This window comes from Dendrobium catenatum, unplaced genomic scaffold (genome assembly GCF_001605985.2).
Source record: "Dendrobium catenatum unplaced genomic scaffold, ASM160598v2 fragScaff_scaffold_390, whole genome shotgun sequence".
Lineage (NCBI taxonomy): Eukaryota > Viridiplantae > Streptophyta > Magnoliopsida > Asparagales > Orchidaceae > Dendrobium > Dendrobium catenatum.
Window position 1 is genome coordinate 264,294 of NW_021318852.1, and position 16,642 is coordinate 280,935.

The 16,642-nt window shown below is 37.6% G+C and overlaps 1 protein-coding gene across 4 annotated transcripts; it reads right to left on the reverse strand.

Annotated features, from left to right (window-relative positions):
• Positions 1–5,251: 5,251 nt before the first annotated feature.
• On the reverse strand, positions 5,252–16,291 carry LOC110112273 (auxilin-related protein 2). 4 transcript variants are annotated; one of them, XM_028693959.1, is made up of 8 exons: positions 15,748–16,291; positions 8,743–11,653; positions 8,597–8,660; positions 8,336–8,403; positions 8,171–8,236; positions 7,987–8,076; positions 7,070–7,246; positions 5,252–5,452 (listed from the first exon to the last, which is right to left on the reverse strand). In XM_028693959.1, exons 1-8 carry the CDS (start codon positions 16,101–16,103, stop codon positions 5,417–5,419), a joined length of 3,768 nt encoding a protein of 1,255 aa, XP_028549792.1. In that variant the 5' UTR covers positions 16,104–16,291; the 3' UTR covers positions 5,252–5,416. The 4 variants fall into 4 exon arrangements, with proteins under 4 accessions (XP_028549792.1, XP_028549790.1, XP_020700097.2 ...); XM_028693957.1 differs by having other exon boundaries at positions 8,336–8,406; XM_020844438.2 differs by having other exon boundaries at positions 8,336–8,406; positions 8,597–8,672.
• Between the last annotated feature and the right edge of the window lie 351 nt (positions 16,292–16,642).

Consider the following 16,642-nt stretch of genomic DNA (forward strand, 5'->3'; position numbering starts at 1 on the left):
GACGAGTAGGAGTCCGCTGAAAAGCAGAAGTCCGACGACGAGTAGAAGTCCGCTAACGAGCAGAAGTCTGACGACATGGAGAAGTCCGATGTCGGGTAGAAGTCCGACGACAGGCAGAATTTCGGCGTTGTGTATTAGTCCGTCGAAAGTCCTGCAAGGCAAAAATTCAGCGACAGGAGGAAATTCAACAACATATAGAAATTTAACTTTGTGTAGAAGTCCATTGACGAAATTCTAGCGACGTTAACCAAGGATGTATAATCTATCCAAGGTTGTTTGTCAGAGCCTTTGCTCGATGATGTTAACCGATATTGGATCTACTAATGATGTAAGACCTATCCGAGGTTGTATGCCGGAGACTTTGCTCGACGATGTTAACCTGTGTGGAAGAGGTCGGGAGAATCCACTAAGGATGTGAGACCTTTTCGAGGTTGTATGTCGGAGTCTTTGCTCGACGACGTTAACCTGTGTGGAAGAGGTCGGGAGAATCCACTAAGGATGTAGGACCTTTCCGAGGTTGTATGTCGGAGCCTTTGCTCGACGACGTTAACCTGTGTGGAAGAGGTCGGGAGAATCCACTAAGGATGTGAGACCTTTCCGAGGTTGTATGCCGGAGCCTTTGCTCGACGACGTTAACCTGTGTGGAAGAGGCCGGGAGAATCCACCAAGGATGTAGGACCTTTCCGAGGTTGTATGTCGGAGCCTTTGCTCGACGACGTTAACCTGTGTGGAAGAGGCCGGGAGAATCCACCAAGGATGTAGGACCTTTCCGAGGTTGTATGTCGGAGCCTTTGCTCGATGACGTTAACCTGTGTGGAAGAGGCCGGGAGAATCCACCAAGGATGTGAGACCTATCCGAGGTTGTATGTCGGAGCCTTTGCTCGACGACGTTAACCTGTGTGGAAGAGGTCGAGAGAATCCACCAAGGATGTGAGACATATCCATGGTTGTATGTCGGAGCCTTTGCTCGACGACGTTAACCTGTGTGGAAGAGGTCGAGAGAATCCACCAAGGATGTGAGACCTTTCCGAGGTTGTATGTCAGAGCCTTTGCTCGACGACGTTAACCTGTATGGAAGAGGTCGAGAGAATCCACCAAGGATTTGATACCAATCCGAGGTTGTATGTCGGAGCTTTTTCTCAACGACGTTAACCTGTGTGGAAGAGGTTGAGAGAATCCACCAAGGATGTGAGACCTATCCGAGGTTGTACGTCGGAGACTTTATTCGATGACGTTAACCTGTGTGGAAGAGGTCGAGAGAATCCACCAAGAAAGTGAGACCTATCCGAGGTTGTACGTCAGAGACTTTATTCGACGATGTTAACCTGTGTGGAAGAGGTCGAGAGAATCCACCAAGGATGTGAGACCTTTCCGAGTTTGTATGTCGGAGCTTTTTCTCAATGATGTTAACCTGTGTGGAAGAGATCAAATCGAATCCCCCTGGGATTGATTTTGCTTTGATTGGGAGGGGGCGAACGCCGCGTATATCCCGAATCAAAGGTGAAGAATGGTCTATCTTTAGACTGTTACTGCCTTTTTGAGGTTGAGATTAAGACTTTGTCCAAGGAGTAGAAGCCCAGCAGGGGACTGTATGAAGCTTATTATTGATCAGAAGTATCCTTGCATTTGTTGAGATTTTTCTAACATATCACCTTGATATAGAAAGCATCGAAGAATCTTTTTGACTAGAATTGGGGTCAAAGTTGCCCCCCAGTCCGCATCTGATGCGACAATGACTGATGTCAGGAAGTTGATAAGTGCAATCTTTTGAAATTAGAGCAAAAGTTGCCCCCCAGTCGGGAACCACGTTCCCACAGACGGCGCCAAACTGTTGCGTCCAGGAGTATTTGCGGCGGTAAAGAAATATGAGATTTAACGTCTTAGCATTGTACAAAAATCCGGCATGCAATCAGATAAAGAGAGACGGTCTAACATTTATGAGACACCAAGATTTTTACGTGAAAAACCCCTGAAAAGGGGGGAAAAATCACGGGGCCTACCCCAGTTTGAATGAATCCACTAGTATTGTATTTGATTACAAATGAGGTCCTTCCTTGGTGGAAGGTCTTAGCTTGATGTACATCTTATGGAGTACATTTACATGATGTGAATACAAAGAATCACTATTAACATGTTCGTTTGGTCAGGAGGACCGTAGTCGGTGGGCGACGGAGGCCAGAAGACTTGTAGTCAGTGGGCAACGTAAGTCAGGAGGACCGTAGTCGGCTGGCGACGGAGGTCGGAAGGACTGTAGTCTGACGACGAAAATCAGAAGGACAGCGTTAGGTGGAAATCCAACAATGGAAATAAATGCATCTTTGCATAGACGTCCAGCAAAGTCCGATAACCGGTATAAGTCCGGCGTCGGGTAGAAACTTGGCGAAGAGTGAAGGTCCGACGTCGGGTAGAAGTACAACGTCTGTTGGTGGCAGAGGAGAGCTCCGGCTTCACTTGGGCGGAGTTTCGGCGTCAGGAGGGGACTCTGTTGTAAATTGGGAAGAATTTCAGCATCACGTGGAAGTTGGGCAGAATTCCTGCGTTCTCCCGAATATCACGCAGAATCCCAGCGTGTTCGGGCGGCAGGACGAACTCCGGCGATGGTCAAGGAGGAGCTTCTTCCTTCTCCTCCTTCTCTTCTTCTTCTCTCTCTTCACTTGAGTTCCCTTTCTATAGAATGAGGGCTCTATTTATAGTTTTTCTGTAGTGGCATGACTTGTAAATAGGTGTGAGATCACGGGCGAATAAGGAGTGGTTTGAATGGACGGCCGATATTGAACCCTTCAATCATGCACTATTCGTTAGACATTTGGAGCCCTTAATGATGTCGTAATTTGGCGATCTTGGGCTCGTTAAATTCGTCTCGTCGAGCAGTTCAATTCGAGTATAAGCTCGTCAAAATCGGAGACCGTTTGGTAACTAAAATTGCAGTTTTAACCTTTCGACAGCGCTTCGGGTCCTTTATTCGGACTCATTTGGACTCGGATTGAGTTGAATTTGGTGTCGTTGGGTTCGTATTTCCGAGATGCTCAGTTTGACTATAAGCTCGCTAAAATCGAAGTTTGGGTGCTCCCAAAACTAATTTTTGAAGTTTCCAACTAGCTTTTGCCTCGAGATTCGTGCCCGATCAAGATAATTTTTAGAGTACTTACCAAGTGTAATATATAGAAAAATATTATTACATCATCTCAAAAAATAAATAAATATTTTAAAATCTATCTTAATCAATACAAAATTTTACTTACACCTCTAAGTCAAGTTAATAATTATATTTTTTTAAGGTATACTTGGAACAACTGCATCATTTTATAAAGTTAATTATGAAATTGTTATGGGGAAAATAACTTAGTTACTTTGATTGTAAAATAATAACTTTCCACAACATAAACTTCTACAACAACAACAACAATAACATCATCAAGCCTTTGTCCCACTACGTGGGATCGACTGTATGAATCATTTTTCTTCATTGTCCTGTAAAAGTCAAATTCATGTTTAAATCTAATAAGAAAAGATTATTTCTAATAAATTAACGAGAAAATTGTCTCAAACAAACCTTAAACCCTTAATTAATGTTATAATAGTCATAATGTTGGCTGTCAAATGCCTTAGACCTGTCAATATTGGACCCGACCCGAAAACCCGACCCGAACCCGACCCGAAAATTTCGGGTTCGGGTCAACCCGAACCCGAACCGGGTCGGGTTCGGGTTAGAGATTTCGACCCGTTTGTAAAACCGAGTCGGGTTCGGGTTGACATTAATTTTTGAAGTTTCCAACTAGCTTTTGCCTCAAGATTCGTGCCCGATCAAGATAATTTTTAGAGTACTTACCAAGTGTAATATATAGAAAAATATTATTACATCATCTGAAAAAATAAATAAATATTTTAAAATCTATCTTAATCAATACAAAATTTTACTTACACCTCTAAGTCAAGTCAATAATTATATTTATTTAAGGTAGTTATGAAATTGTTGTGAAGAAAATAACTTAGTTACTTTAGTTGTAAAATAATAACTTTCCACAACATAAACTTCTACAACAACAACAACAATAACATCATCAAGCCTTTGCCCCACTACGAGGGATCGGCTGCATGAATCATTTTTCTTCATTGTCCTGTAAAAGTCAAATTCACGTTTAAATCTAATAAGAAAAGATTATTTCTAATAAATTAACGAGAAAATTCTCTCAAACAAACCGTAATCCCTTAATTAATGTTATAATAGTTATAATGTTGGCTGTCAAATGCCTTATGATGAAAAACAAAAAAGGAAAAAAAAAAAAGTTGGCTGTCATAACCTTCATTGACGTTGCGTTAGAATTGCCACGAAACAGTCTTCAAGACTTTCATTGGATCATTAATTATTCTTACTAATTTTCTAACTTATTAAGTAATTAAAACAACTAAGTCCTTCTCATAGTTAAGCTTTCCATCTTCTCTAAATTGTCTTTATTTTTGCTAGCTTATATTTTACATCATCAAACTTTTCTAAAGGAAATAACTTTTCACGAGCACTTAAAAGCATAATAAATGCTTGAACCTACCAACACAGTACAGAATACTTCAATTCCTTAACATTTCTGAATTAAAAAATATATATATATACTCTGCCAAATTTAATCTAGTATATATTTTTTATTTATTTGAATTTTTAACTTTCATATGACAACATTATTGGTATACCCCCTTTTATTACAAGCATGTCACTCAAAATTATAAAATTTATATATTTAACATCAAATCTTTAATATTTGCATACTAAAAACTTTAAATTACCTCAAAAATAATGTTCTTATCATCCTTTCCATTATAATTTCATCTAGTAGATGACGGTGTGAGATGCAATAGTGATGGGTTAAAAAATGATGACCCGTACATACTCACAACCTCGCTCGCATGCACTCGCTACCTCGCCCTCAAGCTTGCCTGCACTCACTCGCTCCCTCATCGGCAATCTTGCCCCCTTTGCCTGCATGGGCTATTGCCCTCACCCTCTTGCACTTAGATGCATTGCGGGTTAGCAAGTCGGGTCAAGTCAACCCCGGTTAGGTCACGTTGGATTTGAATTTTGATTTATGACCCATTTGTTTAATCGGGTCATCTAAATTAAAGGCTGGTTAGTTTTAGATTAGACCCAAACTCGAACCAAAAATTCATTTTAACACCCCTGATGCAATGATAGCTCCAGAATCCCCATTCCTTGTGTCTTTCCCCTTATATCCCATACATCACATTTTAGCTCTGGTCCTTTCCACTAGTATTCTCTTCGTCCTCAACTCTATAAATGGTATCACCAAAACATACAAGAGAAAAGAATATTCATAAACAAATGATATGAACGTTAGTTAAGGATCCAACATTTCCCATGCACTAAAACTTCAATAATAGTTAAATAAATTGTTAGGATTTTCGGCTATCGCTCCTCTGAGTTGAATTTGTTCCAAGCTTCCTGCAAATTAAGTAGGCCAATGTAAAGTGACAGCCAAGGAATCTATACATATAAATGAACTGCAAGAATAAGATTTTGAAAGCTATTTAAATGTTCTTCAAGGTTATTATCTGTAAGTGGAGAGTGCAAGAAAATCAAAATAACATTTTAAGTCATAAAAATACGCATGAAGGATGCCAACACTGAGAATTCGGACTTAAACAAACAAAAACTTCAAAATAGGCAACTTGGATGCTAAAAATTAAATATGTCCATAAGATTCCTGTAATCCCTAAGAGATCCAGATAGCTTTTTAGTCAACAAATAACATGACTTACAAGAAACTGAATGGAAAAAAAAGCAGCAAATTTTACTACAATATATGGCTTGGTTTTGGAAACTTAAAAGGGGAGCAAGTAGGAATTAAAATAACTGTGCCAAGTACTTTTTTTTTAAATTAAAAGCATGAAATTTATATTTCATATTAAAACAAAAGTTACAAAACAGGAGAACAACAGCTGAATTGAACTGGTAAAAAGTAAATGAAAAAAATAGCAAGTGGCCGATGAGAAAAAAATTAGTAAGAAATATAATATATCCAATTCCAAATATCCAACAACCATATGAAACTTTGATTGACACCCTACAAAAGTGATGGAAGTGTTTGAGAGCATATGATCTATTAAATGCTTGAAGCATTTTGGAGTTCTTAATCAAACTCATCTTCATTATAGAGATTGCATAAACCTAGATTTGGTAACTCCATGCGTATGCTTTTATAACTTCATATGCTTTTTTCATTATCAAATGGTAGTGATATATGAGATTTAACACAAGTTTGAGATCATCATCATTTAATTTACTTGTGTTCTCCCAAAAATATTGTTTATGTTCTTTATTAGTTTGGGCTTTTGTAGCAATTAGTTGTTCCACGAGGACATATATAACAAATTACAATGCCTTCAATTCAACCACTAAACCACATTTTTGAGTCAACTCAAAATGATTTTGAGTCCGCTTGAAAATTAAGAATTTTAATTTTTTTGTTGGCACAGTTCTAATTGGTAGAATTTGACTCTTATTAGGACACAATGAAGAAAAATTATTCATGTAGCCAACCCCACGTGATGGGGCTTGATGTTATCGTTGTTCAATTCTAACGGATATCATTTCAATCTTTGTCATGAATTAAGCAGGACACACCAACAAGTCTTCAAACTAGGTAGCTTGCAAGAACTCAACCCCTATCGGCCCCACCTCAACAATTAATCAATTCATTTCATTATAATCCATAACAACATATTTGCTAATTTCAAATTTTCTTATGATACAGTGCAAGGTTGGAGCAAAGTTTTAGTTGTCTTAATTGAAAGGTGCAGATAACAGATTCAAATCCATAGGCACGTTCTCAGCATTGTATTAGAATTGCGCAAATCAATCCCAAACCAAGAGCCCACATTAAAGGGAAACTCATGCACTGTGTACTTCATTTTTTTCACTTATTCAGAGTACATGAAAGCATTAAAAATATATAATTAAATTATTGCGACAATAATTAAAATGCTCATAATTTGAGAGGAGGATGAAAAATATTTCACATGAAGAAATTGGTAAAGTTCCCCAAATTATAAATCGTACCTTAAGGAGATCAAACACCTTTTCACAAATGTACTTCTGTTGAATGGTGGCCCTCCGCTGTTGCAGTTTATCTGGATGAACGCATAAAGTAGCCTTTCTATAAGCTTTCTTCACAGCAGCCGCAGTTAAAACATCTGTTAGAGGAATTGGCTGCCAACCACTGTCAGATCCAAGGATCTGCCAATAAATTAAATCAGCTAAATTAATCGCTAACAGTATTCAGACGCAGTCTGACAGGCATGAAGGCAAGTAGTCACTATTTTAACAGTACTGTTAGATTTTTAGAAGCCAATAAATAGCACATTTTCTTTAAGAAATATTACCGCACATAAAAGAGGTAATATACTGATGGACCGGACCGGCCGGTCCAGCCCACAGCAACACCGGCCCAAAAAGGGCCGGTTCTCACGTACTGGAGGCGGAGAACCCGCCTGCTTGGGCAGTCGGCCGAAAGGGATAGAGGAGGCGGGTGGGCCCATGGGGCCCACCAAATTGAAGAGGGGGGATGATGTGTTTGCCCTAGGGGTAATTAGGGGTTTATGGGGGTTTTTGGTGGGAGTTAAAAGGGAGTTAGGGTTTGTTTTGGAGGCATCTTATTTTGGTGGCTGTTTTTAGTTTCTTCTAATCTAGAGCTTGGGGGAAAGCTTCTCTTCTCGAATTGAGAGCATTGTATCCGTAGAAACTTGTAAGTCTTTTGATATTTAAGTAACCGAAGTGTTTGTGAGTGTTTTCATCCAAGAAATCCTCCATTTTTCCACTGTTATTGGGCTGTTTTTCCTGGATTCCGAATTTTGCAACTCAAGTTACATCATATACCAAATGATATGGCCACTGTTTATGATCTTAGACTATCAAAAAAAGCTGCAAGTTGTAAATGTCTTTCTGAAAGAGGCTTCTAAAGAAAGAAGTTAGCATACATATTGAAGTGTAGACAACAATGCACGCAAATTCCCATCTTTTCCATTTGACCACCTCCTCACCTCAGCATCTAGTGATTCTGCGAACCTCTGTAAAGATAGTTTCACTTGTATCAGGACATTTATAAGGAATTCTGGCATCAAATAAATTATAGAGTAGAATATTAATGTGTGAAAAGTTTACATCTCGTTCTGCCTGTTCTCTTTGAGCAAGACAATCACGCAGATTCTTTTCAGCAAGTGCCTTAGCCTAATAATTAGATACAAATAAAAATTAGCAAATACAAAATTAATGCAATAATAATTAAGCCTAAAACATAAATAAAGATAGTACAAAAAAAAAACTTACAGCACGCTCAGCTGTCCGTTGTTGTCTCTCTTGTCTTGCTTTGCACCTCAACTTCGATTCACTTCCACCTACTTCAAAACTTAACATTAGAATTTATATAGTTCACACAAAGAAACAGTCAAACATGAGAAATAGGAATAAGAGATCTCATTTTAAATACAAACATCAAAATAGAAACAACAGCCCCAAAGTTAACAGTGAAAATTAATAAATAGTTAGCTTTCAGAAATAAATAAATAATCCATACAAATCCACTATTACCATTGTCGCAAGAATCTGAATATCTCTGGCCATTGGTAGAACAAGAACTCTGAGAATGTGTATTCTGCAGAATTTCCTGCACGAGTTGATAATTAAGAACCCTCCATAAAATATCAAATTGTAGGCCTTAATTATTTTCTACTTACGCATGAGGATTTTCGTCTTGTCTCAGAATCTTCCTTAATATGATCAGCTTTAAAATATGCTGTTGCATTGCCTTTTCTCATCCTGCTTCTTGCCTCAGCGGCAGCTTTCTCAGCAAGTGCTTTCTCAATAGCACGCTTGCGGGCCTCTTCAGTTGCTCTTTCAACTGCAGCACGCTCAGCTCTCAATCTTGCTTCCCTAGATGCCTTCTCAGCTTCAGCCGCTTTTCCTGCCTTCTCTCGGGCATCAGCAAGTGCACGTTGTCGTGCTTCGGCAGTCACCCTCTCTACTGCAATTCTTTCAGCTCTTTCCCTGGATTCAGCAAGTGCTCTTTGATGGGCATCATGATTTGCTCTTTCCACACCAATCCTATCTTTTTCTCTTTCTTTCTCTCGCTCCTTCTCTTCCAATTTTATAGCTCGCTCTTTGTCACTTTCTTTTTCTATGTGTACATTTTTATTTTCCTCTTCATCTATATGAATTGAATGTTTATGATTCTCAGCCACCTCAGCAAGACCAACTTCTGTTATATCCGGAGCTTTAGATAGTGACTTAGCTTCCTTCCTTAACAGAATAGTCTCTGGGGCTGATTCCTCACACTGTTGGCAGAATTCCTTAGTTGAAGTTGAAATGAACTTATTTCCCCCCAAATTACAAGCCACAGGGACATCCAAGGTGTTCTCACTTCCTTTCTCAGTACAATCTTTTTCTGCTGCTGCCAAGAATTCAAAATTGTGCAGCTCCTGGTTCCTGTCTGATCCCATTGACTCATCTTCCTGGTGCTCGATTCGAGCATCTTTTATTTCCTTTCCATTTTCCAGCCCATTGGCATTATGAATTGCTTCCTGTTCAAGCTCTTTTTTTTTAAAAATGCATCCTTCTTCATTTGCTTGTAACCCATTAACCTCTTCATTTTCCGCGATGTTATTATTATCCTTATCCATGCAAATAGACGCATTAGAAGAAATTAGATATTTCATGCACTCATTTTCATTTAATTTTTTAGTTTCTTCCGTTGCATCAATTTTTTCAGTTGTATTATTTGAGCAAAACCCATCAGACACCATAATTTCATCATCAGATCTTCCCTGGAAAACAGCTTCATTTGCATCTTTGAAGACTTCATGGCTTTTATTTAGTTCAAAATTCACATGACTCACATGAATCTCCTCTTTATTTCCCACATCTCTAAAGATCTCTTCAGCAGCATTGAACTTTGTTTCCTCACAAAAACCATTATCCACCCCAAGCCCGAATCTAGAATTTGAAGCTTGGAATATCTCCTCACTATCTTTAGACAAACAAGAACCCACAGCAGAATTGGAAGGGTTGTCATTGTCCTTAGTGGCATTATCTTCATGAACATCACCTTCATTCTGAGTATCATCCAACAGATGACAGCCATAAGCATCATTAAGTTTACTTGCACTTCCTTTATGTAGAAAATCCTCCATAATTGCATGTACAACATTCTTGTTTGACTCCTTTATGTAATCCATATTAGCACCATATAAATTGTGATCATTTTCTAACTTTTCAACACTGCAACTAGCTTCTGATGATTTCTGGTTTTCTAATACTTCAAAAGACTGTTCACCATTTTTACTATCTTTGTATATATCCTGACATCCATACATGGCTGCTTTTACTTTCTTTTCATTTTCATGCATATAGTTATCTTTATCCTCGCTCAACAAACTACCATTCCTTATCAGTTCATAATAATTTTTTTCAGTTTTCCATTCACCAGATATTTCATCTGGAGTAACCTGTGGTTGGTTCTCACCAGAAGTTGAAAATCGCCCTTTCTTCTCATGGTTCAAAGTTGTCCCTGCATTCCTGATTTCTTCCCTTTCTAGGAAAGTACATTCATTAATCGAATTAATCCTCTTGAGCAAGTTGTTAGGATATTTCACTTTGCTATAGCTTTTAAGTTCTACTTCATGGTCAGATCCATCATCCTCACAGGTCATAGCTTTAGGCTCGCCAACCTTCCTCTTATACTTATCCCGTTTTCTATCCATCAACTCCTTCGCAATTTTTAACTGAGCCTGAGCTTGTTCCATTGCAACTTTTACAGCAGCTACAGAAGCAGCAGCAGCTGAACTAAGATCCATGTCATTATGATTGCAAAAAGAATTGCCTTCCATAGATTCATCAATTGCATGGATTTTAGTAGCACCACAGCTGGAATTCATATGATACTTTAGCTTGGGTTTAAGCAAGCTTCCTTCTTCTGTATTAGAACTGCAATCTGTATGTACCTTTTCCAGATGCTCTGGCTTCTTAATTAGCTGAGGAGGAGATCTTGAAGGTGGTGGCCCTTGCAAAGGTTTTGTTTGTAGACTAATTTCTGATATATTCAAGTATTCAACATCAGACAAGTAAACATCACCACTGGATACTGAATGGTAGCTGGAAGACCTGGAATGATGCTTCTCATTTTCGGGAGCATCTAGCAGGGAATCACAATTAGACTCTGATGGTGGAAGCTGATCTACTTTCAGATTTTCAGAGTTAGCTGCATTACAGGAAGAGTTGGATGGTGCTTCATTCTCTTGTCCTCTATCATGTATGTATCTCTTGTTATCTGTATTGTTGGTGGTTCCTTCGTTAACTTTTTGAGTTTTCTTCTCAAGAACAGGATCGCATGCATCAATCACAGCTGTAAATTCAGGAAGAGCATCAAATTTAGCTGGACTAGTTTTCTCACTAATTAAATCATCTGTGATTCCCCAGCTTGTTTTGTGGTAAGACATGCTGAATTGCTTCGAACTTACATCATCTGAATGGTTAGGAACTGAAGCAACCTCGCCAATCTCCAAATTTGATAAGTGATCCTTGGAATATCCTTCTAGCAAGTGTTCTGAAGCTTCATTAGCCTGTTCTCCGGACAACACACCCCATCGAACCCTATACATAATTAAAGCAATACATTTCAATCCGCCACAGAGTAGCAACTTTAGGATCACGACCAAAAGAAAACATGCTAGCATTATGGGAGACAATATATCATTTTATTGCAATAAACTATTGAAAGTTCTCCATTCCACTAATGTGTAATGACAATTTTCATTTCTTTGGATTTAATAGTCAGGAGACCAATAAATGTTATAGTCCAGAACAACAATCTCTACGAGATGCACAAACCACTCAAACCTTACCTAATTCACACAAACCACTCAAAACCCCAACTAATTCATGTTATTCCAATGTATTTTGGTCTTTCTTATCAATTAATTTTATAAAACTAGTTACTTGATAGTCGTTGATGTCATGGCAATAAAACAATTATTCAATTATTTGAGCCAATCTAAAAAATTTGTTAACAATGTGCATTCCATCAAATGAAGAAGTCAATTTTGGGCATTGCTTAGGGTTTATTTAATGATGTAAGAGGATGCATGATTGCAAAAGCACAATAATTATTATTTAGGGAAATGAATTTAAAATTATGAAAATGCCGAGATGAAAACATGAATGAAAAATATTTAAAGATTTGAATAAAATTGACTAAAATAATTTTCAAGTGAGGAGAGGGCCACAATAGAACACTTAAATCCTAAACTCTCCTTAGAAAGTTTAGACCATTTTGACAAAGCCCTCTTAATCTTACAAGTACATAAACCACTTACGGATTTTTTTCATGCAAAAATGAGTATGCAAAAGAAGATAAAAGGATGTTTAACTAATAATGAAATGCAGCTTTATGAAAAATTTTAGAGTCTTTAAGCATTTGTCAAAAACTTATTTTCAAGTAAAGATAGCATGCATAAAACTACTTCATTAAGAGTAAATATCAACTAATAATTTTCATGTTTAAAAATGCACTCAATATATTGCAAGGAATATTTCTTTGTGGATTACGCCCTTAGATTGCATGGAATTTTCATATATCAAAGGAGTGGGTAGGCTTTAAGATAGGATTAGCTTTGCTTCTATTTGATGTTCACTACTTGGAGAACTAGCAAATTAATCATAGAATTGCCAACATAACATGACAATATCCTAGATTTCTTTAGAACTGATTCCTGATAAAATAAAGCAATTTATCAATAAAAGAAAAGCTAAAGTTTTCACTTGCTTTGAATATTCATTATTGATAAAGTAGAAGATCTCATGAAACAAAAGTGCTCTTGTGAAAGAAAATCTAAACGAAGAAATTCCCAGAAAGTGTTGCCACTTGTCATATTGGTGGTGAAGCCTCTTTGAATTATTGATTATCCCTTTCTCTTAGGCAGGGCTATGTGGTTTTGAATCATTTTATCTCTAATACCGAATGATGGGGATGTGATTAATAAGGTTCAATAATTGTTGGAGTAGAGGTGGAAGGTTTCAGAATGAGGGAACGCTAAGGACAATAATGACTAGTTTTAAGATTTTAGAACATATTTCTTGTTGAAGGTTTATGGCAATCGATGGTTGGGTTATCTTTTTAATGGAAAATGATGAGTACCGCCATATTAGATGTTTGGGATGCTAGTAAACTAATGTAGGTGATTTTACATAAATCGGATATGTGCATAGAAAATTATGAACTTTTCATTTGGTTTGGTCATAATATGTGGTTAACAACGATTAGGATTTTCTGGAAGGGGTATGGGTTGGTTTAGATTAGGCTTTGAGTGGTTTTAGATGGTCATAATGTAAGCGAATAAGTTAAAAGAAGAAGAGAAATATTAGGGTTAGCAAACTTTAAATATGATTTATTTTGCAAATCATTCCAAAAGCTAATAGCACTAACTCTTTATAAACACAAAATTTTGCAAAAAATCAAAACCATTTTCATTGAAATAGAAAAAGTATTAATAATACATAAAATGCTAAACAATATAACAAAATCTCTTTCATAAAATGCCTTCCAAAGGCCATAATGAGTGGCTTCCTCTAGAAACCCTATTTAAAAACTATAATAAATCAATCCAATAATAAGAAATTTTCTAAAGCTTTAATTGTAACTATGGGGCCCCGATTTGGGGTGATTTAATAGCTTTCAAAAGAAAGTTTTACATTTGAAAAACTCCCACCAAAAATATGTATAGCCTATCTGCCCTTATAAATGAAAAACATATAAAAATTAATATGAAAAAATATAAAAATTACAAACAACAATATATTGGGATTTGTTGATCAATCAGGTTTTTCTGTTGCCTCGGACCTCGAGTTTGTCGTGCTTGTTGGGAGGATGCGGGGGGATTCACCCTAAGAAAAAAAAATCGTACAACGCCCTGATGCTGTGTACCTTAGCACCTCGGAGCTGCATACCCGAGCACCCTAGCTCTATGTTCCCGAGCGCCCTAGAGTTTGACATCAGAGAGCGGAGCACTGCAGCGGTCTAGATACGACGCCACAGAGAATCAAGACAGAAGTTCAAGCGCTGCGAGACAGACTTGACGGTTTTCTTTTTTGATTTTTTGAAGGGTTGCATCACTTGGGGTTATTTACTTGTCTTTCTCTTGTATTTTTGAGGTGTAGGCATTGGGAACGGTGTGTGTGAGAAGAGAAGAAAGGAGAGAGCGAGAGAGAAAAAAGATTTATACTTATTTCTCTTAATTTTTACAGTGAAATTCTTGGTGTGGTGTGGCTTAGTGTTTTTTTCCCTAATTTGAGTTTTTTCATGTTAAATCCTGGTATCATTTTCTTTCTGCTGCTTTTACTTTCTTGTTTGTTTATCAAAGGTCTTTTACTCATATCCCCAACAACAACAAGTCAGCCATTACTGAACTCTGGAGATCTTAAATCCTATTTTTACATCTTTTCGGAAGATCAATGTTCCTTTGACCGCTCAATCAGTATGTCACTATATAATTAATGGGATATGTTGGAAAGACTTTCTCTGCTAGTGCTTTAGAAAAGAAGTTAATGAGCCTGAGGAAATCTTAGATTCACTTTTCGAATGCTCAGGTGCCGGTTGTTTTCTTCATTAAATCACTATTTAGACTCCCAGCAACAACCTTGACCCTGGTCTATTTGGAAGGCGTTTAAAGGGAACAGGCTTGTTCAACAGTCATGGAGCATCAGTGTTGATTCTCTTTTCAGAATTGATTCATTTTTTATGCTAAGGTACTTCGCTGCTTTCTTCGCAAATTCACTATTTCTTTCACTTCCAGCAACATATTGAGTCCAACCAAAGTAATAAAACTTCTTAGACAGTTACGGTGCATCAAGTTCGATGGTCTGCTAAGATTTATATGGATTTAGACGAACTTGAGAACTCCTTCAAGCAAAGATATCGCTTTGAGCTTCTTCTCTTCACAGATGGAGACAAATCATAAAATCTAATTTTCTAAAGATGGTCTGCTAAGATTTATATAGATTTAGACGAACTTGAGAACTCCTTCAAGCAAAGATATCGCTTTGAGCTTCTTCTCCTCACAGATGGAGACAAATCATAAATTCCAATTTTCTAAAGCTCTTACAAAAATTGGTACGGCACGCCAATCCTATTTAACCAAGAATAAAAGAAGTATTTTTTAATGCCTAAACAACGCTCTTTCGGTAGCTCTTTGCTGCTAACTGAAGCAATTGTTATTATATGAAACAGAACTCCAACATCTACTCATACAAAACATCAGACGACCAACCAAGAAATGCTCCTACGTTAAAAGAACATACGTTATAACGAAACCATGCGAACAGCGTAAAAACGAACAAAATCTCCCATACATTCTATGCTAAAGACAGCGATCGAGAAAATACATTCACAAATATATTCCATCTTTTTAAAAAGCATGTCAAAATTTACAAAAAAAAAAGGAAAAAAACTAAATATCATTTTCTTTGATCATGTTTTGTATCCTGAACAACAAGCTGGTTTAAATCAGCGTTCACTTAACAAGATGATAAAAAACAGAGAGCAATAAAAAGATCAAACAGTCTTGCAAAAAAATTAAATTTAAAAAAAAAAAAACCAGACGTTCTATAAAATAGAAAGTTGACCATAGCAACAAGAAGGAACCCCATCGAGCAGAGAAGAGACCAGTGAGGAAAGAAGAGCTAAAACTCACCTCCCGTCCAAAGAAGAGACCCCGGATCCGTTTGAGCCGCCAAACAGCTCCTCGTACGAAACCGTGAAGCAGTCTCCGCTAAGTCCCCCAAAAATCTCGGAATAGTCGACTCTAACTCTTCGGTCGCCGTCGCCGGAAGCAGCGAAGTCGTCGTCTGCTGGGGGAAGGTCAAGCATTGGGATTGAGGAAACGGAAGCGGCGCTGCCGAAGATCTCACAATAATCCTCAAACCGCGCCGGAAAGGGCGTCGTGTGCCTCGGCTGTCCCCCGAAGAAATCATCGTAGGTAGACCTTGCAAACACTGCGGACCCATGCGGCTTCTTCCCCCAATGCCGCGTGCTACTCAGTTCTTCCATGTCGAGAGCCAGAGAGAGCGGTTGAGCGAGGAAGAAGATAGGCCTAGGGCTTTTCTGCCTCTTTCTCCTCTATTTCTCCCTGCCTTTCTCTCACTCTGTCCTCTCTGATAACTTAGCGCTCGTCAGCTCCGGAGTTGCAGAATTCTTACCAGCAGCGAGCGACTCTCTTTTAACTTTTAGCCACTTTTTTCTTCGAAAATATCAAATATATATCCTCCAAATTTTTGAGGAGGATCAGGCCTACCCATTGCTCAACTTATATTCAAATTTTGATCTTTAATTATATAATGTATTAACATCGAAATATTTTATTTAAAAATTAATATTAATAATTTTTATATAATTTAAATTTAAATATTATATAAATAAATATTAAAATTTAAGTATTATATACATAAAAAGTTATGTAGTTTTATGTGACATCTAATTGTATTGATTAATCGGATTGGACAATTATCTCATACATAAATATTATTTGGTTGAGCTCGTCCGAATATTGTAGGAGGGTGGTTGATCACTTGCTTAGGGTTCGAGAGCCT

Excerpts from the sequence above, each read along its gene's own strand:
- LOC110112273 (XM_020844438.2), bottom strand. The coding sequence starts at position 16,103 with ATGGAAGAACTGAGTAGCACGCGGCATTGGGGGAAGAAGCCGCATGGG. Across the intron at positions 8,077-8,170 it reads GAGAACAGGCAGAACGAGAT|AGGTTCGCAGAATCACTAGA; the intron begins GTAAACTTTTCA and ends CTATCTTTACAG. Across the intron at positions 7,247-7,986 it reads TGTTGTCTACACTTCAATAT|ATCCTTGGATCTGACAGTGG; the intron begins GTATGCTAACTT and ends ATTTATTGGCAG.